General features: G+C 43.1%; 1 protein-coding gene across 9 annotated transcripts in view; it reads right to left on the bottom strand.

Annotated features, from left to right (window-relative positions):
* Positions 1 to 23,203, bottom strand: part of LOC134211923 (choline/ethanolamine kinase) — a 73,445-nt gene that overhangs the window by 9,771 nt on the left and 40,471 nt on the right. For 6 of the 9 annotated variants that reach the window (XR_009979151.1, XM_062689326.1, XM_062689319.1 and 3 more), the window contains 4 exons: positions 6,344 to 6,589; positions 913 to 1,065; positions 471 to 847; positions 96 to 272 (listed from right to left, as the gene is read on the bottom strand). Coding sequence is in view for 8 of the 9 variants with exons in the window: in XM_062689326.1 (XP_062545310.1) it covers positions 96 to 272; positions 471 to 847; positions 913 to 1,065; positions 6,344 to 6,589 (953 nt within the window). In the remaining variant the exon portion in view is untranslated. Of the gene's footprint in view, positions 1 to 95; positions 273 to 470; positions 848 to 912; positions 1,066 to 6,343; positions 6,590 to 6,654; positions 6,879 to 23,203 lie in introns of those variants that run through there. The other 3 variants (XM_062689324.1, XM_062689323.1, XM_062689325.1) reach the window with 3 other exon arrangements.

Genomic DNA, 23,203 nt, shown 5'->3' with positions numbered 1-23,203 from the left:
AGAGGTCTAATATATATTTATTCGATATAAAAAAATAAAATAATGTGAAACGGTAAATAACTGAAATTCAAATAATATATATTGTTAATGTTTACCTAGGATTTTTATTTCCATCGCTGATGCCACTTGCAGTATCGCTACCAGCCTCGACACAGCCATTTATTTCGATTTTGCTGCTATTTGAAGTGGTAGTGCTGCTATTAAAATTGGAAATTAGAAATGAGCTAAAGTGAGAGTCTAACTGCGCGGATTCATCGAATTGGTCCATGGTGCTGAAAATTTTGAGGAGCAGCTTGTTATATCTATATTGCGTGTGCTGTTGTGCAGCAAATAATATTGAAAGACTAACGATTCAAAAGAACAGCTTAGGCTTCTGTAGGTTTGCTTAATATCAACAAGTGTTCTCTTGTAAGGTTAGTCTAGATTTAGAAGGCAGCAAGCAGCAAATATTCTTTTCGCAATAAACTTACCAGAACTTGTTCAAAGGGTTGTTCGGGAGTGAATAATCTTCTCTCAGCAAGATATTACCTTCCTGTAGGTCATTGTGGGAGAATACAACGGGGTGATCTTCCTTATCGATAACTGACTTGAGCCATTCGACTTCCATCCGCAGATTCAAGTCTGTGATAATTTCATCGCCCGCGATCCGTTTGTTGCCGTTAGTTTGGTCCTTCCTAAAAGTTTCCAACGTCGTCTCAACGCTTTTGAGCCATCGGTTCATGGTGTTCCACAGCCAGTCCGGCTCCTTGGAAACGGGAATATCCAAACTGTGAATGGCTGCCATTTTTTCGGCAATCTTGAGCGAAATTTTTGGGTCACTTAATTCTGATGTCATTAATGCACGTGCCTAGTTGATAAATTGAAAAAGAATTTTATATTTGAAGCAAACGAAAAAAAAAATTACAATCTTACCGGTATATACTGCTCGATCCTTCCACCAGGGAAGATTCCATGCAGTTTGGGTCCCAGTTTACGCTCGCTTAGAAGCGTGAATACAACCGATTCAGTGAGCATTGACTCCAAAGCGCTTTCACCGTGTGTCTGACCATAAATTCGAAGCAACACCTAATAAATAAATAAAGTACAATAAAATAGTGTAGTCAGGTGGACTATAGATTTTTGGTTTGTTTAGCAACGCCACGATAGGTCCTAACCGTCGATAATGTCGGGAAAGTGCCGTCAATCAACCAGAATGTAGTCAATTTGTGATTCTGTCATCTCCTAGTGTTCCGCACACTTTTCAGCCCACAGGTTTGAATCGCTTTTCAAACCAAATACCTACTTTTTGGCAATTCTTAACATTTTTCTTTGTTGAAAGCTTGTAACTTTGTTTAAACTTGTAATTCTCTCAAGCAGCTACTTAGTTAACTTTTTTTTAAATCATTAATTATTGTATCTTGACGATGTTTGACCTACGGATATTTTGTTTGGACTATTTTGTTCGCCTCGATGATGAGGATAGATTTTATATTTATTTACGTAATTGTAATTTTACCTTTTTTTGTGTAGTCTACAAAAGTTTGAGTCTCGCGCGCGTAATGCGTAAAGTAATTTATGTACAGACTTGCGCTTTTTCAGCTGTTTTAATGATTCTGCGGATTAGTAATGGGCTATCTCAGTGGCGTAGCCACGGGGGTGGTTTTGGCCATAAACCCCCCCAGAGACAAAATTTTTGGAAGAATTTTTGTTTTCAAAAAGAAAAATGGGGGGTCCTTCGCTACTGGATGGCTACACGTTCGCCTTATAAGTGGACTGACCATACGTACCGTATTTAACGGGACAGTACCGTATTTCAGCCCTTTTAGTACTGTCCCGTCGTAATCTCAAAAATCTTCAATTTGTCCCGTTTTTTCATAGCGCTAAAATTTCATTCAAATGATACAAAATACAACGAAAGTGGCAAAAAAGTGTGAGATTTTTAAACCTGTGTTGGGTATGTTATTTATGTTACTCTAAAAAGATGTTTGATATTTCTTAGGGTTTTCGTCAGTTAATGACAGCAAGATGTTGTAAATTTTTGGAGATTTTTCCGTGAAGCTTCATTTTAACGATTAATTAATATTACGCGTCTTAGGGGAAAATGTTACAAGGTTAAAATACTTCACTATTTTATTTACTTCCGCTATATTCACTTTGTATCAACAGATCAACATTCAGAAAAAATATTCTAAGCTCTTTTTAGTGGAATCGAATCAAGTACGAGACACTGAAGACGACCTCACAATTGAGGTCGAAATACGCATCTGCAAAGATAATAAAACGTAGTGGAATTAAATGGAAAGATCAACAGTATCAACAGAAACAAAATACGTCGTTTTCTACTTGAAAACTTCTTCGGTGTTTTGTTATCGATCATTTTAATACTTTTTCTATTAATTCAGTAGACAATTCCATCAGTGGAATAATCTTGGTAGACAAGCGTTTCCTGAAAATCAAGCGGAGGGACTAATATTTTAATTTTCAGAATTTGCTTATTCGCCATTATTCTTTTTGATTTTCAAAACATCTATCCAGTTTTTCTGAATAATTCTGAACATTTTGAAAACATTTACTGTAACAAAGAATTTGGTTTCGTTTCTTATTTTTGTATTTTTTGAAGCAGTGAGCACTCATGTTAGCAAAATGAAGCGACGAGATTGGTGCTGTATTTCTTTGCTTTGCGATGAGATGAATATATGCTCAGTGAGATGGAAAACGGAACAGTCTCTCTACATGGGGACAAAAATTCGGGAGAACTATAAACTAGCTTTTAAATATTACAACCTCGGGAACTTGTCGACGGATTTTGTTCCCGTGTTATTGCAAACGGGCGGGACTGACGGAATGTCAACACAGAAAATCTACATTCTGGCCCCATTTAAAACACACGGGGATCAAAATCCGGCTATCTTTACTATGCAGGATTTTTTTTTTAATTTTGAGACGAAATCCCACGAATCCCGCCCTTTTGGAAACACATGGGAATAAAATCAGTTGACAAGATTCCCGAGGAATGAAGCTAATTTCAATCATTTGAATTAATTCCGAAAGACTGTAAATTGATTAAATTTGACATTTATTTTCATGTGCCACCCATTTGCATGGAAATAGATAAAATCGTGAAAGGAAAAGGATTTGACACGAGAAAACAATAATCCTACCCTATTGCGTTTTTTGCATTTGTCTCTCACTTTTTTTTTCATAAAACTCCTTTGGAATTTAAACCACACATTGTCACAAGTTTGTCCCGTTTGCAAGTACGTGTGTCCCGTTTTTTCCTCAAAATGATCTGGTCAGCCTACTTATAAGCGAATGGTCATGGGTTCGATTCCCAGCCCCTCCACCAAACCCTCGTCAGTCGCCGGATGCGCAGCCCATGCGGTGGCGTATTGGGAGACGGCTGCCTGATGACGACTGACAACTTGTTCTTCTCGGAGGCATTCCTCCAACGTACTCGGATAAAAAACGGCAACCGAACAATAATGCAACGATCATTGAATGCACGACATACACTGAGGATACTGGCCGTAAGATTTTCATACGACCAAACTTATGAGAATGTTTCATACGAATTGAACTATGAAAATCGTAGGATCTTTTTTCGATCAATTCTAACTTTTTATTGGGTATCCAACGAGACATTTTCTCGAAGCGTCGTTGGGCGTGTGGTGTGAACACACGCCTTCTATTCACGACGTCCATGGTTCGAAACTGGGTTACACTTTTTTTAACAAACTGAAAATATTTCATAAGATTGTCGTATGAAATGCAATCCATTAGATAATCGTATGAAAATCAATACATTTTCTTGTGGCGAAATTTCAAAAGAGAAACGTATGATGTTACGACCAGTATCCTCAGTGTAGACAAACGGACATAATGGACTCACGATTAGATGGCAACGACTACAATAATGATAATGGAAATCTAAAAATAGATTCTGTGTGGATTCTGCATAGCAGAATACTACAGTAGATCTCGGCACAGTAGCGATTAAGTAACACAGAGTGCCTAAACAAATAAATAAAGGAATAAAAAAAAGACAAATGTTCAGAATATTGTGTTCTGCATTGCACGGCCGGTATTAAAAATCAGTTCAGTGCGTGATTTTTCTTGTTTCGGACAGCAGAACGATCGCGCGATCGGCCGAAATATTGTGTTCTGCATTGCGCGGCTGGTAATAAAGTGAACCAGTTCAGTGCGTGATTTCTCGTGTTGTACAGTGCGTGTGTTATTCGTCGCGAGCCAGTGAAAAAAAATATCTTTTTGATATTCGGCGAATAATGCGCTTTGTTCCGGTCAAGTAAGGGCAAGTAAGTATGGAATACTGCACGTCGGTTCGGTCGTCAAAAACTCGATCCTTTACAGTTTGCATATGCCATCGGGCATGCATGGTGACGATTGTCCATGCTCGGTTCATATACACGTCGAACGATCTGGTATCGTTGTAGTTTGTGCGGTCGGGAAGTAAATCAATAGATATAGGTTTGGTCGTGTTCCTGCTCGGTGTGCAGGTAGTTAGTTTGTTCTACTTTGTGCGGCCCAATCATGGCATGGTTAGGTAAAATCACTGTGTATAAAGAATGGCACGGTCGTATCGCTTATCAGAGTGATTCCAGATCCAACGATGCCTACCAACTAACTGATAATCTTTCCTGTGGTTTTTGTGAAGACGCAGAGGTAAACACGGTCTTCATATAGCAAAAACCACCTACTAATATTCCTTCCCTCTCCCTAACTGACTACAAGGACGTGGCCGGCCCCGATATTGATTATTTGAATATTTGAGTCACTGAAACTTGCACACTGAGAAGGCTTGAACAATCCCAGTCAATCATTCAGTTGATTATTTGTGCAATTTCAATGATTCTGGTCAATCACGGAGTAGCAACCATAGATATGTGTAGTCAGTCAAAGCTAAGCTAAGCAAAAGCTGGATAGTTTTTGTTTTGTTTTGCAAATCTGATTAAATTGTTGTTAAATTCAATTCATTATCTTAAAGATAAATCGTCTAGCTCAAACCTTCGTAAGGGAATGTGGCGGGATCATCATCATCATCATCATCCTGTCCTCTAGCAGTAGCCTTGTAAAACTGTTGACATGGGACCTACATGTCAAACATCCAATTTTAAATCGACCATTTTCCGCCGTTCCACCATTTGTCAGTATAATTTTTATCAAAAATCAAAGAAACAATTAGTCTTTGTTCCGATATCAGGGACAGAAAAAGTCACATCAACTACACTCAAACATGTTGCACCCAGCACACTATCAAGACGTCAGTCGTTTACAGATTTAACTATGCGAATGACCGTCCTACATATGTATGAACAACATCGTCGGCTCTTGGCATCAGCATGTGCGGTGTCAAAATTGAACTTTAGCTTGCCATATTGATACTCAATTTAAAATCTTAAAAATGAATATAATTTCATAATCATGGATTTAACATTTTGAAGTCAGATTTCTAGGAGAACTGCATCTGTTTAGTATATAAAGTTAAATATTCATCATTTGTCGGTACTAATCAACCGCAATTCAAAATATCAGTAGATATTCATTTTTTGCGCTTTTGATAATGGCCATTAGGGTAATTTGCCAAATGTTGAACGGCTAATTTCTTCGCCTATTGTTGAACGCACGTGCATTTCTTATGGGAGTTCAACAATAGGCGAAAAAATTAGCCGTTCAACATTTGACGGGTTCCTCTAAGTATCGGGCGACAAGCTTTGTTTGGAAATTTGACAGCATTATGCGAGATATTCGTGTCTGCATTGCCGAACGTCTGATCGAAATAAACACGAGACTATGGCGAAGCTGTCTACTACGTGTCGAAAAAAGTAATATATTATAATATAGTAGTATACTATAGTAAAATATGGAGATTTCCATTCTTGTGCCAGTGTATTTAAATAACAGAAAATAACCTCTTATAAGTAAATACACCCAAAAACAAATCTTACGATTTTGTAGTAAACTTTAGCATTCACAGATTCAAAGAAGTTTTATACATAAATGTAAGCTTTTTATACAGATACTGTATCGAATCGCTACAAAATTATTACAATGCATTGCAATGGTTGTATTATAATCTTCCAAATTTGAATATGCCAAAATGTTAAAAGATTTTGCAAGGTTTTTGTATGCAAAACTGTATTAAAAAATGGCATCCACAGGTTGGGTGTATTTATGAATTAAATAACATTTAAAACTACTTACGCTATGTAGCGATTTCGATTTTTCATAAAAATATCCAAGTCATAGTTCACATCATTCCCTTGTGATGCTAGCGCATACGAACATATGCACATGCCAGCGAACGGAACCAAAAATAACCAACCGCTAACACGTAACATGAACTCACCTCCTTCGGCTCCAGCATGTTGGAATAGCTGTCTTTGCGTGCCCGTTTGTAGCTCTGACTCGATGCTTTCGGGGAGCTACCGTTCTGATGATCTGGCAGCCTGACGTAATATAGAAAATTGGACAGACCACCGCTGATACGTTTCAGCTGGAGCTCCTCCGCTGGTATGGTCTTCCAGGCACCAGTCAGGTAGTCCCGGCAGATCCTGGCGGCAATGTCTCTCATGTCGGCCTCTGATTTGGACGCCTATAAAGTAGAGAAAAAGGAATCAGAAACTTTCAACACTTGACAGGTATTCAATACGTGGTAACTTTTTATGGGGCAGACCATTAACATACTCGTATCGGTCAGGTAAACGCGAAGGACAAAGGGTTGCAGGGGAATTAAGGTGGCCACTAGCTACGCCAATTGATATTTCCGAAACAAAGAATATTCTAACAAACGTATCCGAACTATCATCCAACTAATCGAAATGCTTGGTAAGCAGTGAATCGTTATTTTAATGACTGGTGCTGCTATGTACGATATCTTTCTCAGGAGCACCTCCCATGAAATGAAAATCGATACCGTGCTGTGTAATGCTACTGAACGGTAGTCGAAATGGTTGGTAGAATAGTATTGAAATAGGAAATTTTGTTTTAGTAAATGATTATTTATTATTTACCCATATCAATGCATAAGAAATTGCTATCAAGAGTTTTGTAAATGTATCTTAATGTCTATAGTAACTAAATAACAGCATTTTCAGGCGAAATACAATTTTATTGTTTTGGAAATCACCTTGGTAAGCGACTAATTAGTTCTTGTGAACGACGCCATATTCATGTTGATACAAAACTAAAACGCAATGTGTTTATAACGTATTTCATCGAAGACTGATTCGGTATATCAACCATTTCGCGACGACTAAAACAAGCACTGTACTGACTTGCCCGATGACTACGGCAAACTATGGAAGATCGCGTTTGTCTAGATCGAAACAAAGCACAAAGCAAGCGCATAAACCATTGAACAACAATTAGATATTTTTTCGTTTTTGCGGCGACTAAAACACGCACTGTACTTACTTCTTCGATATCTACTGCAAACTATGGAAGTTCGCGCTTGTCTCGACCGGAGCAAATCCCAACACAAGCGCAAAACCAAATAGATATTTTTTTCATTTTCGCGATGACCAAAACACGCACTGGTTACTCAGCAGCTCGTGAGGATAGTATCGGAGCTGAAACCATCAAGATGGGCCCAGAAAAGCTGGCCATTTGTCTGCACAAACTGATTGTCAGAATCTGGGAAACTGAACAGCTACCGGGGGGGTGGAAGAAAGGAGTCATATTCCCCAATTCCCCATCTACAAGATAGGCAACAAGCTGGAGTATGAAAACTTTCGAGCGATCACCATCCTCAATGCCACCTACAAAGTGGTATCCCAGATCATCTTCCGCCGTCTATCACCAATAGTAAATGATTTCGTGGGAAGTTATCAAACCAGCTTTGTTGACAGCCGCTCGACAATGGACCAGATCTTTACTGTAAAGCATATCTTCCAAAAATGCCGTGAATACCAGATCCCAACGCACCATTTGTTTATAGATTTCAAAGCGGCACACGGCAGTATAGACCAAGATGAATATACAGCTAGATGTTACAGTCTGCCTAATTTATGGTCGAGAAGAAGGCGGGGGTGAAAAATTCATTTTCGGTGCAAAACATAAACAAACCGGCTGGCTCTCCCATACTAAAATCCAAGATGGCTGAATCGTGAATTTGGCAGATTGGAACACCTAGTGGTGTATTCATCTTGGTATAGACCGCGTAGAGCTATGGAAAATTATGGACGAGAACAGCTTTCCTGGGAAGCTTACCAGACTGATCAAAGCAACAGTGTGCAAAACTGTGTGAAGATTTCGGGCGAACACTCCAGTTCGTTCGAATCGCGCCTGGGACTAAGACTAGGTGATGGGCTTTCGTGCTTGTTGTGGAACTGGAAGGTGTCATGCGGAGAGCCGGATGTAACAGCCAGGGTGCGATTTTCAACATTTCCAGTCAATTTGTTTGTTTCGCGGGGCAAACTCAGTATCCAAAAGGTACCTAAAGTCGGAAGGGTACGAAGGGCAGGACAGGTTTCAAGAATGCCGGCCAGCAACCCTGCAAAGATGGTGTTCGCTTCCGACCGGCAGGTACAAGAAGGCGTGGAGCGCAGCGAGCGAGGTGGGCTGACCAGGTATACAACGACTTGATGAGCATGGAGCGCAATCGAGGATGGAGAGATACGCCTTTTAATCGTGTATTGTGGCGTCAAATTGTTGATTCGTTGTTATCAAAGCTGCGCAATAAAAATCCTATTCAACAACAAGCTGATGACATATTAGAAATTAAGAGCCGGTACTCGTCGATATAAACCCTTTTTAGCAAGCGATGGTATATGAGCAAAAAAAACTACCTTGCTTTTGTCAGTGAAGAGATATCAGATATGATACTATTCCCTCCCTCTTCATTCGGGAGTTTGGCGGAAGAAGGTCGTGAGATTTATATCATTATGGGTCAAACACAATTGGTACGTTTGCGTGCGTTTTGACAGTTTTTCCATGGGAAAACTGTCAAAACGCACGCAAACGTATCAATTGTGTTTGGCCCATTACAAATATTGCTCTCCGCTCGCATTCATTTTTTTTTTGCTCAGACTAAGCTTGCTCCGCTCGGTTTTCAAATCCACTTCTATAAAACATTCTTCATGCCTGCCTTTTCCTAACGGAACTATCAAATCTATACTTTCGCCTCTAATTCTGAATGAACATGTACGTCAGTTTGGAAGATGATATTTATTAGCAATTTCCATATCATTGTAAAAAGCGTTCTTCACGCAGAAGTAATACCCTCATCTCATTAATCAGCATCTGAACTTGTTTTACACAGCTGTGCCAATAAAGCGTAGTCCCCAACGGCAAATGGACGAGAACGAAGCAATTTTTCCACCCGGCTACCCCACCGTTTTTTTTGCACTTGCCGCAGATTATGATAAACATATGTTACGTGGCATTGAAATAAAATTAAAGCCAGATGCCAATCAAAAGATCGTGAGTTTTCTCACATTTTTGTTATAACACATTAATATTACTTGACCCATTTCTTTTAGTACAGATAAGATATAAAGTTTGAAATCAAGAAAATTCCCATGCACGTTTAGGTGAATTGTTTTCTACAGCAATACAACTTTCTTGCGTTGTACTGCGTCTATATGCGAAAAATCGAAAACATTCGGATCCAACAAAACAATCGACGATGTATCCGACCCTAACGGCACGACGCCGAAAGAATAGTCAAACGCATGCGCGCCATTGCCATATGATTACGTTCGCCGCCACGCTCGGTAGAGGAGGGTATGTAGAGCCTGCCGTTTTGGCACGCTACTAGCTCCTTGCAGAATACCTATCTGCTAGTTAGACATTATGCGGTTCGTACCACCACACGAAGTGAACCCTGCCCGAACGGCAATCCGCTTGAAAACAAAACTGCGGAATGCCGTGGATGGACGATAATCGCGAAAACAGATTCGTAATCGCAGGCTAGATATGACGAAATCAGTAAGCGTAAACAAAACACGTGATTGTAGTAATGATTGTGACTAAGCAACAGCAATCTGCGTTCATTACTTACAGATATGAAATATAATGTAGGGAAAGATAACATCTTTTATTAATGAAACATTGTATCGTTATGCATCACGTGTTTGGATAAGATTGATAGGCTAATCCAAACTCAATGTTAAAATTTTGCATCGCACTTAACTATATGCAGTAGCCGTAGGATCGGCCTTCAATATTACTTATACAATATAGCGACAATTTGTTTTAAATTCTGGAAACTTAGTTCTTAACTGTACCTAGACTCTAGGTCCTAAAAGCTATCATTCCACTTCAGAAACGTTTATTGGATAGATACACTGGTATCTTCTTCTTCTTCTTCAATGCCTCTATATTCCAACTGGAACTTGGCCTGCTTTTCAATTTAGTATTCTATTAGAATTTCCTCAGTTATTAATTGAAAGCTTTTCTATGCCCGCCATTGCATGAGTATGTATCTTGTGTGGCAAGAAAAATGGATACACTATGCCCAGGGTGATGAGGAGATGGGATGACAATATGGCGTCCCTTACCCCGAATCCCAAGGTGTCAGGCGACCCGTGCCGAGGGGATGAATGGCCGGTGGGGTGAAACAATTAGCCAGGTCGTTAACGGAGCCTGTGGAGGTTCCACAGAGTGAGGGCTGCAAGCGGGTGGCAGTGGGTGGTACCCACACACACCCAAGTGGTGCAAGCGAATGGGAGCTGGGGGTATTACTCGTAATACCCCAACAGAGTGAGTGACCGAGTGTATGGGTGAACACACAAGTAAGCCTCGCATGATACGCATGGTCGGTAGTTAGATAGTTAGAATGACTGAAGTCTGGTGAGGCCTGGCAGGAGTGTCGGGGGGCAGATACCTCTGCGGCACCTCAGAATTAGGGGACACGAAAGTCTCGCTATGCCTGGCAGGAGTGTCGGGGGTTGATGCTTCTGCGGCACCTCAGAAATTGGAGACATGTAAGGTAAGTGGTGCCACTCCGTTGCACTCCGTCCACACTGATTGAGAACTATCTGGGCTTCGAAATATCAATAGGTGGGTACTGCCAGCAAAGTACCTGTCTGAAACCCTGATGGCAGTTTCAAACCCCGGGTAGGTGAGTGTTAGGCACGCGTGACGTGCCGGGTGTTCCACGCCCAAATGATGCACAGAAGGTGCACAGATGGGATACAAATGGGAGATAGGGGTATTACAACCCCCACTGAGTGAGAGACTGAATGTCAAGAGAGTGATGCACAAGTGGTGCAAGCGATAGGGACTGAATGTATGAGCGAGCACACAAGTTAGACTCGCATGGTACATGTGGTCAGAATGACTGCTTAGGCAGTAGTGTGATCCGGCTGCCAGGGACGGATTGAGTGAAGTCTCGCTAGGCCTGGCAGGAGTGTCGGGGGGCAGATACCTCTACGGCACCTCAGAAGTAGAGGACACGAAAGTCTCGCTATGACTGGCAGGAGTGTCGGGGGGTAGATGCTTCTGCGGCACTTTAGAAATAGGAGACATGAAAGGGTCTGCCTCCTAGCTGAGGTAGGAGCCACCAACCTAGGGTCACCTCCGGCTTGGTAGACAATGAGGACTGTCCATGTTGTGAGATGGCGGCATGGGGTACCCCCTGCAGGGTACATGTATGACTCGGGTCGGGAGTGGTGATCCCATCCCCATAATACCTGGGTTCGCCTCCCCAGGTGTCTAGTTGCAGATTTCCATAACCCTCGTTAAAAAAAAACTATGACCAGGGTGTCGAGAAACTTTCCAACCCAAAAGTTTCCAAAACATTCTAGACCGGACCGAGAATCGAACTCGCCATCTCCGGACTGGCAATCCTACGCCTTTGCTCGCAAGGCTACTGGAAACCCTGCGGTTGTTCGACGGTTTCTGCGGTTGTTCGACGTCAATCAACCATGTTAGTGGATCGCCAACGGCAATGAATCATGTGGACAAGGAAGATGAATCAGTACGTGATCCGTTGCTACTACGTTTGTACCAGAATTGAAACGGATATGTCCGGCAGACCGGCGATGCTGGAGTAGTTAATTGGGAGGTTCCCTCGGTTTGCACCCCAGCTTGAGCAGAACAAGTTGTACTCACGAGTAACTTACTGGGGGCCAGAGCCGTGTTACTCCCAGCACTGGTGAGACCCCCTCCTACAAGCCTCAGGGTCGGCTCTAAGCTCGTGACACTCCGCGATAGAAAAACACTTAAGTTGTCTCATGGAAAATAATTCCGACCACAGTTTATTCCGTCCTTGACGTCCTACTTCTTTCCTTTATTCCAGCGTCCGTCCTCGAACACTGAACGATGCCTTCCACTTCCATAGCTCTACCTCCTAGCTTTCTCTTCTTTACTTCCTCACTTCTCCCAACACTTTCTTCTTCGTTCTTCGGAGCCCTGCGCACTGCTACCGGTCGACTCTTTAATTCGCTATCCGGCTTGAACAAGAAGTGTACGCCAGCTTCTTTTCGGCGGTCTGCAGCCTCTCCTTATTCCGTGTGCCTCTCGAATGTGGTGCTGGACTCGAGGCTTCAGCAGTCTGTAGACTTGCTGGAGAAAAAGCCTGGTTTTCGGCACACTCAAACGGCACACTCGTAGGCAGGCTTGCTTGCAGGTTTGCTCTCAGGTAAGCGGTTTTCCCAGAATGGCGTTGATAGGGAACCGCGATGAAGTTTTTAGAACAAAACCGCGAGGTCCTGGTGACAACACGGGGAACACAAAATGGCAATTAGTGATTATATCACGAGCAATGGCTAGCTTGGGGTTCCGTCACAGCTTATGTCCAGTCATCTTATTACCTGGGTGTCCAGTCTTCCACTCTAACTCCTTTTAACTTTTCTTTCCCACTATTACATTCTTCAATTTTCCAACTTCTTAACTCTTTCTATCTTCTAACTTTTCAAATAACCTTTCGCTTACAACCCTCACCAGGCTAATGATTTTTTTCGTTCTTGTGACCTGGTCATTGACCCGTTGTCGCCCATGAATTCCGCGCCATGCTGACCACCCAGTTCGCCACCCCCATGGCTGCCCATTCGATGTTCTCCTCGGCGTCCCTGGTAGCGATACCCAAGCAGCACAAATCATGCAAATCTGATTGCAGCAACTCAATTGTGACTGAATCTGGTCATACATAAGTTACTGTGATCTATGTGTAACATGCGTGCTACTCGGGTAGTACTGTCGTCCTTCCATGGGGTAGTGTAATGTTGGCTGCGTTCGTGGTTTGTGGGAGTAGTTGTACAATACTCGGTTCAAGGCTGCATCTCTCCCCAACAAACATTGGAAGCTGAAGAAGAGCTTGTTTCGTGGCAAATAAGCTTCTTCAGCCTATTAACTAGCTTGTTCAGCTTAAATTGTTTGTTGGGTCCAGTTCTGCCACCTTTGTTCGGCCGACACTGTCCATGTCATCCGCGAAACAAATAAATTGATTGGATCTGTTGAAAATCGTACCCCGGCTGTTACACCCGGTTCTCCGCAAGACAATTTTTAGCGCAATGTTGAAGAACAGGGACGAAAGTCTATTCACCTTGTCTTAGTCCTCGGCGCGATTCGAACAAACTGGAGTGTTCGCCAGAAATCTTTACACAGATTTGCACATCATCCACCGTTGGTTGCTGTGATCAGTCTAGTAAGCTTCCCAGGAAAGCTGTTTTCGGTCATAATTTTGTATAGCTCTACGCGATCTATATTGTCGTATGCTCAATAAAGAGATAGTGCGTTGGGACATGGTATTCACGGCATTTTTGAAGGATTTGCCGTACAGTAAAAATCTGGTCCGACGTCGAGCGGCCGTCAACGGAGCCGGCTTGGTAACTTCCCACGAACTCATTCACTAATGGTGACAGATGACGGAAGATGATCTGGGATATCACTTTTTAGGCGGCATTAAGGATGGTGATCGCTCGAAAGTTCTCACACTCCAGCTTGTCGCCTTTTTTGTACATGGGGCATATGATTCCTTCCTTCCACTCATCCGGTAGCTGTTCAGTTTCCCAGATTTTGACTATCAGTTTGTGCAGGCAAGCTTTTCCGAGCCCATCTTGATGAGCTCAGCTCCGTTACCATCCTTACCAGCTGCTTTATTGGTCTTTGGCTGTTGGATGGGATCCTTAACTTCCCTCAAGGTTGGGGCTAGTTGATTTCTATCGTCCGCTGAACTGACGTAGTCATCTACTCCGTTGCCTGTACTCTCAACGCCATTCAAATGTTCCACGTAGTGCTGCTTCCACTTTTCGATCACCACACGTTCGTCCGTCAAGATGCTCCCATCCTTATCCCTGCACATTTCGGCTCGCGGCACGAAGCCTTTGCGGGATGCGCTGAGCTTCTGATAGAACTTGCGTGTTCCTCGAGAACGGCCTCGGTCCTCAAGAGAGGCCCCATCGAGCTCACCCTCTTCCGGCAACGCTGCCTCGAGATGCTGCGCGTATGCAGTGGCGACATCAGGTTGCTTCAGTCGCTGTAGGTCGTACCGCGGTGGCCGTCGTTACCGAACATTGTTGATGACGGATAGTTTTGGGCGCAGTTGACCCGTCACCAGATATTGATCAGAGTCGATATTAGCGGCACGATACGTCCTGGCGTTGATAATGTCAGAGAAGTGCCGTCCATCAATCAGAACGTGGTCTAATTGTGATTCTGTCTGCAGTCGTGATATCCAGGTGTACCGATACGGAAGGCTGTATTGGAAGTAGGTGCTGTGAATGGCCATATTCTTGGAGGTGGCGAAATAAATTAGTCGTAGGCCGTTTTCGTTCGTCAGCCGGTGAGCGTTGAACTTCCTAATAGTCGGTCTAAACTCCTCCTTGCCAAACCGAGCGTTCAAATCTTCTATTATGGTAATGATTCTAAGCCACGACTTAGGCAGCTGTCGTACTCACGTTCCACCTGCGCGTAGAATGCGTCTTTATCATCATCAGTGCTTCCGGAGTGTGGGCCCATAGCCTTTGATCCTCAACCTACATATTCTCTCATTGATCGGCCAAGACCCAATCACGCGCCTTTGCATATCGCCCATCACTATGAAATCAAACATTATTGATTTATTGGCATTTATCGATGAGTACAACATCTAAAGCTCAAAGTGAAGAAGCAGCGCAACAATGAAGAACAGTATGAATAGGTGTCGCAAGCGAGTGACGAGTATAAAATAAAGCGAACAGAAATTGAAATTTTAGCAGAGGGCCAGTTGTGAGAACAGCATTGTTGTAATCGCTGTTATTTTGCCTAACGTCCACCCAGCAACCCAAGCCGTAGTAGCATGGTGACTACTCTTATCAAGACAGGCAAAATAAGTGATTTCAACCTACTAAATATTATGCTGTTCGGCGCATGAGCACAGTTCTAGCGATCGGTGGCTTGTTCGGAGATTCATACGAAAGTCGCGCTACTTTGCTTCGCGCCTCATCCCGAAGCTCTTACTTTGCCCAAGACTTTCGTCGCCGCAGCTCTGGTGGATGGTATGATTACCTCTAAATGTTCGCACCATTGATCTCTTCCAACAAACCTCCTGCAGTGCTACGATGCCGAATTTACGGTCCTTGAGTACATCAGCGAATATGCGCGTGCTCCTGATGAAGTTGAGAGATTTGCAGTTCCACAAACCGAGTTTGCAATCGCTAGTCCCTTTTAGTCGCAGTGATCTTTGCCGATTGTTCCGGTCTGTACTCTCTTGTTGATTATTTGTTGCGTAAGTTTTTTTAAAGGCTGTCTTTCAGGGCCTGACACCAAACCCAAATGTAGTGTTCACTACTCTGCTATAGACATTGCTACTCATGTCTAAGGCGCGCGTGTATTTTTGTTTAAAATTCCCCTGATTGTGTCAGGAATTCACTGATAATTCCGGGATTTTTCCACGTAAAAATCCTGATAATTCCAGGTTTTCCAAGTTTTTCCAGGTAGTAGAGACCCAGTCCCAACATCTTGCCTGAGGAAGTGCCGAAACTCTAAAATAATAATGATTCCAGCGATAATTTTGATTTTGTTTAAGGAATCCATACTATAACGCACACTCCCTATTTAGTGAGTTGAACTAAGCAAAACATTACAAAATATATTTCTGTCCACTTTGTATATACACATTCTAAATCATAGATCATTTTGGTTCACCGAAAAGGGGTCTTATACTAATTACGTGAAAGCTAATGGCAGAAGAGAGGATTGTACAACAATTCCCCGAAAACCAATTCCCCGAATGCAATTTCCTCGAATGTAACAATTCCCCGAGAGCAATTTCCCCGAATGTAACAATTTCCCGAAAACAAAGTAGTTTTTGCAAACACATAATTGTCATCGAATATTGGCGGCCGAACACAGCAGCGTTCAAAGATTTGTTCCAGAGTGTCTCTTTGGAGATGCCGAACATGACCAAATCTTTCGATAGTATTGTATGCCCTTGATCTGTTAAATTTTATATCTTATTGTTGAATTATAAAGATATTATAATAAAGTGTTTTCCTATTCATTCTTTTTTTTTTTCTAAAATAGTCGATGTTGGCGAGGCAGCTTGCTGCCAGCGCGCATCTATGCATTCAGTAAGCTTATCCACAAACACAACCGACGAAGAGCTGCTATAGGTAAGGTAAAAGTTGGCAACGTCAATTAGCGAAGTAAGGATATATAAACAAAATCGAGAAGTCGCCTTAAAATCTAAAAGCTAAACGAAAATTATAACTTGTTGGTTTTATACCAACGGGACTGAAGGATTTAACCCCGTAACTATAATTGCCGCAATGAAACACGAGACTGGGTGTTGTTCAACGGCTGAATTATAATTTTCCTGGCAAAGGTAACGTTATACATGATTGTAATAGCATAATTTACTCATAATTCATTTATGTAGTGTAATAATAGATATAAGTTTATGTTATACAATCAGTGCTTTCATAAGATTCATAGTTTGTTCTTAGATTAGTTGACTTACGTTTAGTCCCTTATGTGGTCAACTTATGAACAATTGCTTCAGGCTGTCCAAATCGCATCCGAAGTGTAGCAATAACTCCTTCAATATTTGATGGATGCATCAAGCGGCTCTTTACGGTGTCGTATGCCTTCCCCGTTAGGCATTTTTCGCATTTTTGCAATCGGATCGCGTTCTCTGCATCCGTGAACCCACACATGGTTGTGGTATTGATATAGGAAGAATAAAACAGAGGCCACTCTTCTGGGTTCCCAGAAAAGCTCGGCAGGTCCTTCGATACCGCTTGACGTGCCGCCAATTGCCTCTTGCTGAGCAGACATTGGTCGTCTGATTCCTCCTGATGTTTTGATCTTCCACTAGCGTAGTGACGCATCGATAGTAATCGTTCGGGACCACATTCCCGGTTTGCCAGAACCCCCGCTGAATGGGTTGGCCTACCGACATCATTGGACGTTGCTTTCACCGAGAAGGTTCTTCCAATGGTTAGTTGATCCTTTAGTCGGTAGGACTTGCAAATCTTGTGAAGGTCCGGATTCCGATGAAATGGTGCAGTGTGACAAGTGCGATAAATGGCATCATTTTGGCTGTGTTGGTGTTACGGAGGAGGTGGCGGACCACAGTTGGAGCTGTCCAAAGTAGAGATGGGCGCTCCGCTCAGGAGCTGTTCCAAAGATTCGCTTCCTTACATTGAGCTGATGAGCCATGGATCTTTTTAAAGAAGCCCAGCTCAGCAGCTCACTTTAAATTGATGAAATCATTGTCAAACACGCGCCTAGAGAAACTCCCTCGAGCGTACGCACTCGAGTACGCGCGCTGTTGTATTTTGTACAGCACAAACGAAAATACCACGCTCGCGGTACACAACACAAGCGAGCTTGTATGAGCATTCCAGTCCAGTACCGCGCACGTGCTGATCGTTTATTATTTGCACCTCAAGCACCATCAAGCCAAGCGACAGAACCATCTAGCCAAGCAACAGAAATCATTTCTGCTGCAGAGAGGAATAAGAAACACACAAGCAAAAATAATCTAGCTTGCCGCCTATTTCTTAACCCATACCCACATACTCGGCGCTACGAACGGACACACAAAAGATACCTAGTAGTGCGGTAGCGAACGAACCGTACTAAGCAAAAGATCCGAAGATCCGAACAACTCTCAGTTCCGCTCATGTCGTCGTCCAGCTCGAAATTGCTGTGACATGGAAGCGAGAGCTGCGCCACTAGCTCAGATCCGTGCGACACGGATCTCGATCCGGATCAGTCGCGACCGATTCTAGCGAACCGAGCGAACCGTGTGGTTCAAACGAACCGAGCTGGGTGCTGTGTCTTGCACGGAGCGGATCTTTTACTTGCGACGGGTTTTCCCGCCAGCATACTGCTACATGTGCACTCGGTTTGTTTGTAGCACCGTGTATCTTTTTACTCTCTTGTTTTTATTTCTCTCGCATTTCGGGAACCAATGTAGATGAATGGGCTCGCTTGTATGAAAATGTCAACTACGCATGGTTAGAAGGGTTAGAAGCGCGCGCAAACAAGGCATTGATTTACTGCACCCAGTATGAAGAGAAAACTTATGACACGTGATATGGTTCATATACATATCAGAGACTAGGGACTGAATTATTAAAATTAACGATTTGAGAAACGTTATCAACAAAATGTAACTTAGAATTATGAATAGAAAATAATGTTGAGTTAGTTTTTGTATAGAAATAAATGTGATGGTTCTAAATGAACTCCTAGACTTCAAAACTAGACGGTCAGAAAAAGCGTAATAAATGTTATTAGTTTAAAATTGTCGGTTTTTCAATAGAAATTATTACCTCACTGTAGCTAAACATTTTAAAAATTGCAAAGAAAGGTAAATAGATGAATGATGAATGAATGAATAAATTAATGAATGACATAAATTTTTCAAATTTTTGAACAATAATTAAAATAATAATATTAACAATTATGTTTTATTATATGTAGCATTAAAGAACTGAAGAGCTGATCCAAGGAGCTGACTCTTTTCAATGAGCTGTACGGATCAGATCCGCTCACTGCAATGAGCTGTTTTGCCCATCTCTAGTCCAAAGTGCTTATCGGCAGAATGGGCTCAGCGAACTGGATCTACCTCCAGCAAACAACTCCAACCAGCACGTGTTGCGAAGAATGGCACGGATGTGGTAAATTAGCGAATGTCAGAGGATCCGGATAAGAAATGCGGTTCAGTAGCAGTTCTCGACGTAGATAAAGAGCAGGCCAGTAGTCAAAAGGAAGCGGATGGCAAGCAGTCACGTTCAGGAAGCAAAGGCCCAAAGGAAACGAATAGCAAACAGGTACAGTCAGATAACAAAAAGGCCAACAGTCTGGAAGAATCAAGTATTTTGTCGATATCATCGTCCCGTAGATCTTCAGGAACACTACTAAAGCTACAATTACAGAAACTAGAGGAGGAAGAGAGGCTGGCAAGAGATTTCCTAGAAAGAAAGTATGCACTTTTAGAGGAAGCAGCAAGTGAGAAAAGTTCTAGGGCGAGCTCAAGCTTAAGTCGAGTGCGCGACTGGGTGCATGGCAACAAAACCAATCGGAAAGAGGGAGCTATGCTGAACCCGAATGAGGATATCTTCTATCCAGAGAGACACTCCACGAAAAATCCAGCACAATTTGAAAGTTTAAATCCCTTAGCAGCACAGCGAGAGCGGATGGTTCCACTAAGGCAGGATCAACTAACCATTGGAAGAACCTTCTCGGTGAAAGCAACGTCCAATGATGTCGGTAGGCCAACCCATTCAGCGGGGGTTCTGGCAAACCGGGAATGTGGTCCCGAACGATTACTATCGATGCGTCACTACGCTAGTGGAAGATCAAAACATCAGGAGGAATCAGACGACCAATGTCTGCTCAGCAAGAGGCAATTGGCGGCACGTCAAGCGGTATCGAAGGACCTGCCGAGCTTTTCTGGGAACCCAGAAGAGTGGCCTCTGTTTTATTCTTCCTATATCAATACCACAACCATGTGTGGGTTCACGGATGCAGAGAACGCGATCCGATTGCAAAAATGCCTAACGGGGAAGGCATACGACACCGTAAAGAGCCGCTTGATGCATCCATCAAATATTGAAGGAGTTATTGCTACACTTCGGATGCGATTTGGACAGCCTGAAGCAATTGTTCATTCGCTTATAGCGAAGATTACAGCTTTACCTCCATTACGAGAAGATAAATTGGAGACAATAGTGGATTTTGCTGTTGAAGTTCAAAATTTCTGCGCGATCATAGATGCATGCGAGCTGGAGGATCATCTATATAATGTGTCTCTTTTGCATCAACTCGTTAGTAAACTACCGCCATATATCAAATTGGACTGGGCAAGATATAGGCAGACATTTTCTCGAGTCAACCTCACGACCTTTGGAAACTGGATAAACTCTTTAGCAGAAGCGGCTAGTACTGTGATTATACCTGGAGTCCAGAGTTCCAAGTATCCAAAGACCGAGACCAGGCCAACAAAGAAAAACACAGGATTTCTCAACGCGCACACAGCATCTAGCGAATCTGAATCGGAGCCGCCGAAGGAAACTAATAGGAAAACTCTAAATGAATGTTTGGTTTGTAAGGAAGCTGCAAGACAATAGAAAAATGCAAGCAATTTCAGGAGTTATCTAGAGATTCGCGTTGGGCAATAATACGTGACTGCAATTTGTGCCGCCGTTGTCTTACAACGCACAGCGGACTATGCAAGGCTAAGGTATGCGGTAAAAATGGTTGCACGCGGAAGCATCATGAGCTGCTACATAACGCAAACCAAGACAAAAGAGAGGAGAACCCAGCGACTGAAGAACACAGACAAGAGCGACAGGGAACGAGTACATCACGGCACGATTGCAACACTCATCGCTCTGGCACCAGCATCTCTCTGTTCCGTTATCTTCCAGTTACTCTTAATGGAAAGAATGGAAACGTCCAAACCTTTGCATTTTTAGACGAAGGATCAAAGCTCACTCTCATGGATGAAGATCTCGCTGACGAGTTGGGATTGGATGGAATTGAAAACCCGTTATACCTTCGATGGACTGGTGGTACTGAGCGTTGCGAAGAAGGCTCCTGTACTACTACCGTTTCGATTGCAGGCACATACAGTGGAGCAAGAAGGTTTGAACTAAATGAAGTGCGAACAGTAAAGGAACTCCAGCTGCCAACACAGTCGCTAGATGCAGAGAACATGAAAAAGCAGTTTCCTCATCTGCGTGGCTTACCCATTGAGTCATACAAATGCGCTCGTCCTCGAATTTTGATTGGCCTGAAGCACGCACATGTGAGTCTTGTTCTGCAAAGTCGAGAAGGGAAGCAAGAGCAGCCAATTGCAATCAAGACTCGATTGGGATGGACCGTATGCGGTGGAAGCGATGCAGAGAATGCGCCTAACATGGTACATTACTCTTTTCATGTAGGAATGCGCGAAGGTAGTACGGATGAAGACCTGCATCAGGCTATGAAGGAATATTTCGCTCTCGATAGCCTTGGTGTGACAAAGTCTAGTGAAGCACTATTGTCCTCCGAGGATCAGCGTAGCTGTAGATTACTGGAATCACTAACGAAATTCAACGGTGAACGGTATGAAACAGGTCTGCTCTGGCGCTATGACGACATCCGTCTACCGGACAGTCGACCAATGGCACTACGACGACATCGTTTATTGGAAAGCGACTGCGCATGGATCCAGACCTAGAAAAGATCATGAATCAGAAAATTAAAGAATATCTTGAAAAGGGGTACATTCGTAAACTGCCTAAGGAAGAAGACGTACGTTCCACCTCACGTTCGTGGTATCTACCCATATTCCCAGTGATTCATCCGAACAAGCCGGGAAAAGTGCGAATGGTTTGGGATGCCGCAGCTACAATTTTGGAGTCTCGCTGAATTCCGCTCTTCTAAAAGGTCCCGATCAGCTGTGCTCGCTGTTTGCCATTCTACTCCAGTTCCGTGAGCATTGCATTGGACTAACCGGCGACATACGTGAGATGTATCACCAGGTTGTAATTCGGGATCAGGACTGCCCATGTCAACGATTCTTCTGGAAGGACGACACTGGGAAAGTTGCCGTTTTCGAAATGCGCGTAATGACTTTCGAGCGTGTTGCTCGCCCAGCAGCGCCCAATTCGTCAAAAATATAAATGCGGAACGGTTCACAGAAAAGTATCCAAAAGCGGTTGACACCATCATCAAACGTCACTATGTGGATGACATGTTAGTGAGCGTGGAGACGGAAGAGGAAGCTATTCTTTTAGCGCATCAAGTAAAATACGTACACTCTCATGGCGGGTTTGAAATCCGTAACTGGATAAGCAACTCCCCGGCAGTACTGAAATCACTCGGAGAAATTGACACGAAGACGAAGAATCTAGACGTTTCAGCTGAACTAGCTACGGAGAAAGTATTGGGACTATGGTGGTGCACTCAAAAGACACGTTTACGTTCAAAATAGGATGGACCCGTTATGACGAAGCGCTGTTGACTGGAAGACGACGACCCTCGAAGCGCGAAGTGTTGAAAGTGCTCATGACAATTTTTGACCCCCTCGGTATGATTGCTCACTTCCTTATCTTTTTGAAGGTTTTATTGCAAGAAATTTGTCGATCTGGTATTCAATGGGATGAAGAAATCAATGACGTTCTATTTTTCAAATGGCAAACTTGGCTACAAGTGCTACCAGAAGTCGAAAGCGTTCAAATACCTCGATGCTACAATGCTCAAAAATCTCCAAACAGTGACGTAGAACTGCACACATTCGTTGACGCTAGTGAGAACGCATTTGCTGCCGTGTCATATCTTCGTTTCAATGATAGTGATGCAGTTGAATGTGTAATTGTTGCGGCAAAACACGAGTAGCTCCACTGAAATTCCAGTCTATACCTAGGCTTGAGCTACAAGCTGCAGTTCTAGGAGCACGATTGGCGCAGACCATACTGGAATCCCTATCCTTTGGAGTAGCACGCCGTTGCTTTTGGAGTGATTCCCGAGACGTATTGTGTTGGATCAATTCGGATCACCGTCGCTTTACACAATTTGTAGCCCATCGTGTTAGTGAACTACTCGATACCACGGAGGCAAGGGAGTGGCGCTGGGTGCCAACGAAAGACAACGTCGCAGATGATGCCACCAAATGGCAGGGACGACCTGATCTGACCGTTGGTAGTAGATGGTTTACTGGACCTAGATTTTTAAGGCAGCCCGAAGCGGAGTGGCCGCAACAAACTCAAGTCCACAAAGCAACACGAGAGGAGCTGCGTACCCATCTGGTTGCCCATATCTCACCGGTATCACCAGCAATTCCTAT

The sequence above is a fragment of the Armigeres subalbatus genome, chromosome 2, assembly GCF_024139115.2.
Source record: "Armigeres subalbatus isolate Guangzhou_Male chromosome 2, GZ_Asu_2, whole genome shotgun sequence".
Taxonomy (NCBI): domain Eukaryota; kingdom Metazoa; phylum Arthropoda; class Insecta; order Diptera; family Culicidae; genus Armigeres; species Armigeres subalbatus.
Note: the sequence above shows the minus strand (reverse complement) of the source record. Positions and strands in the feature narration are given on the sequence as shown.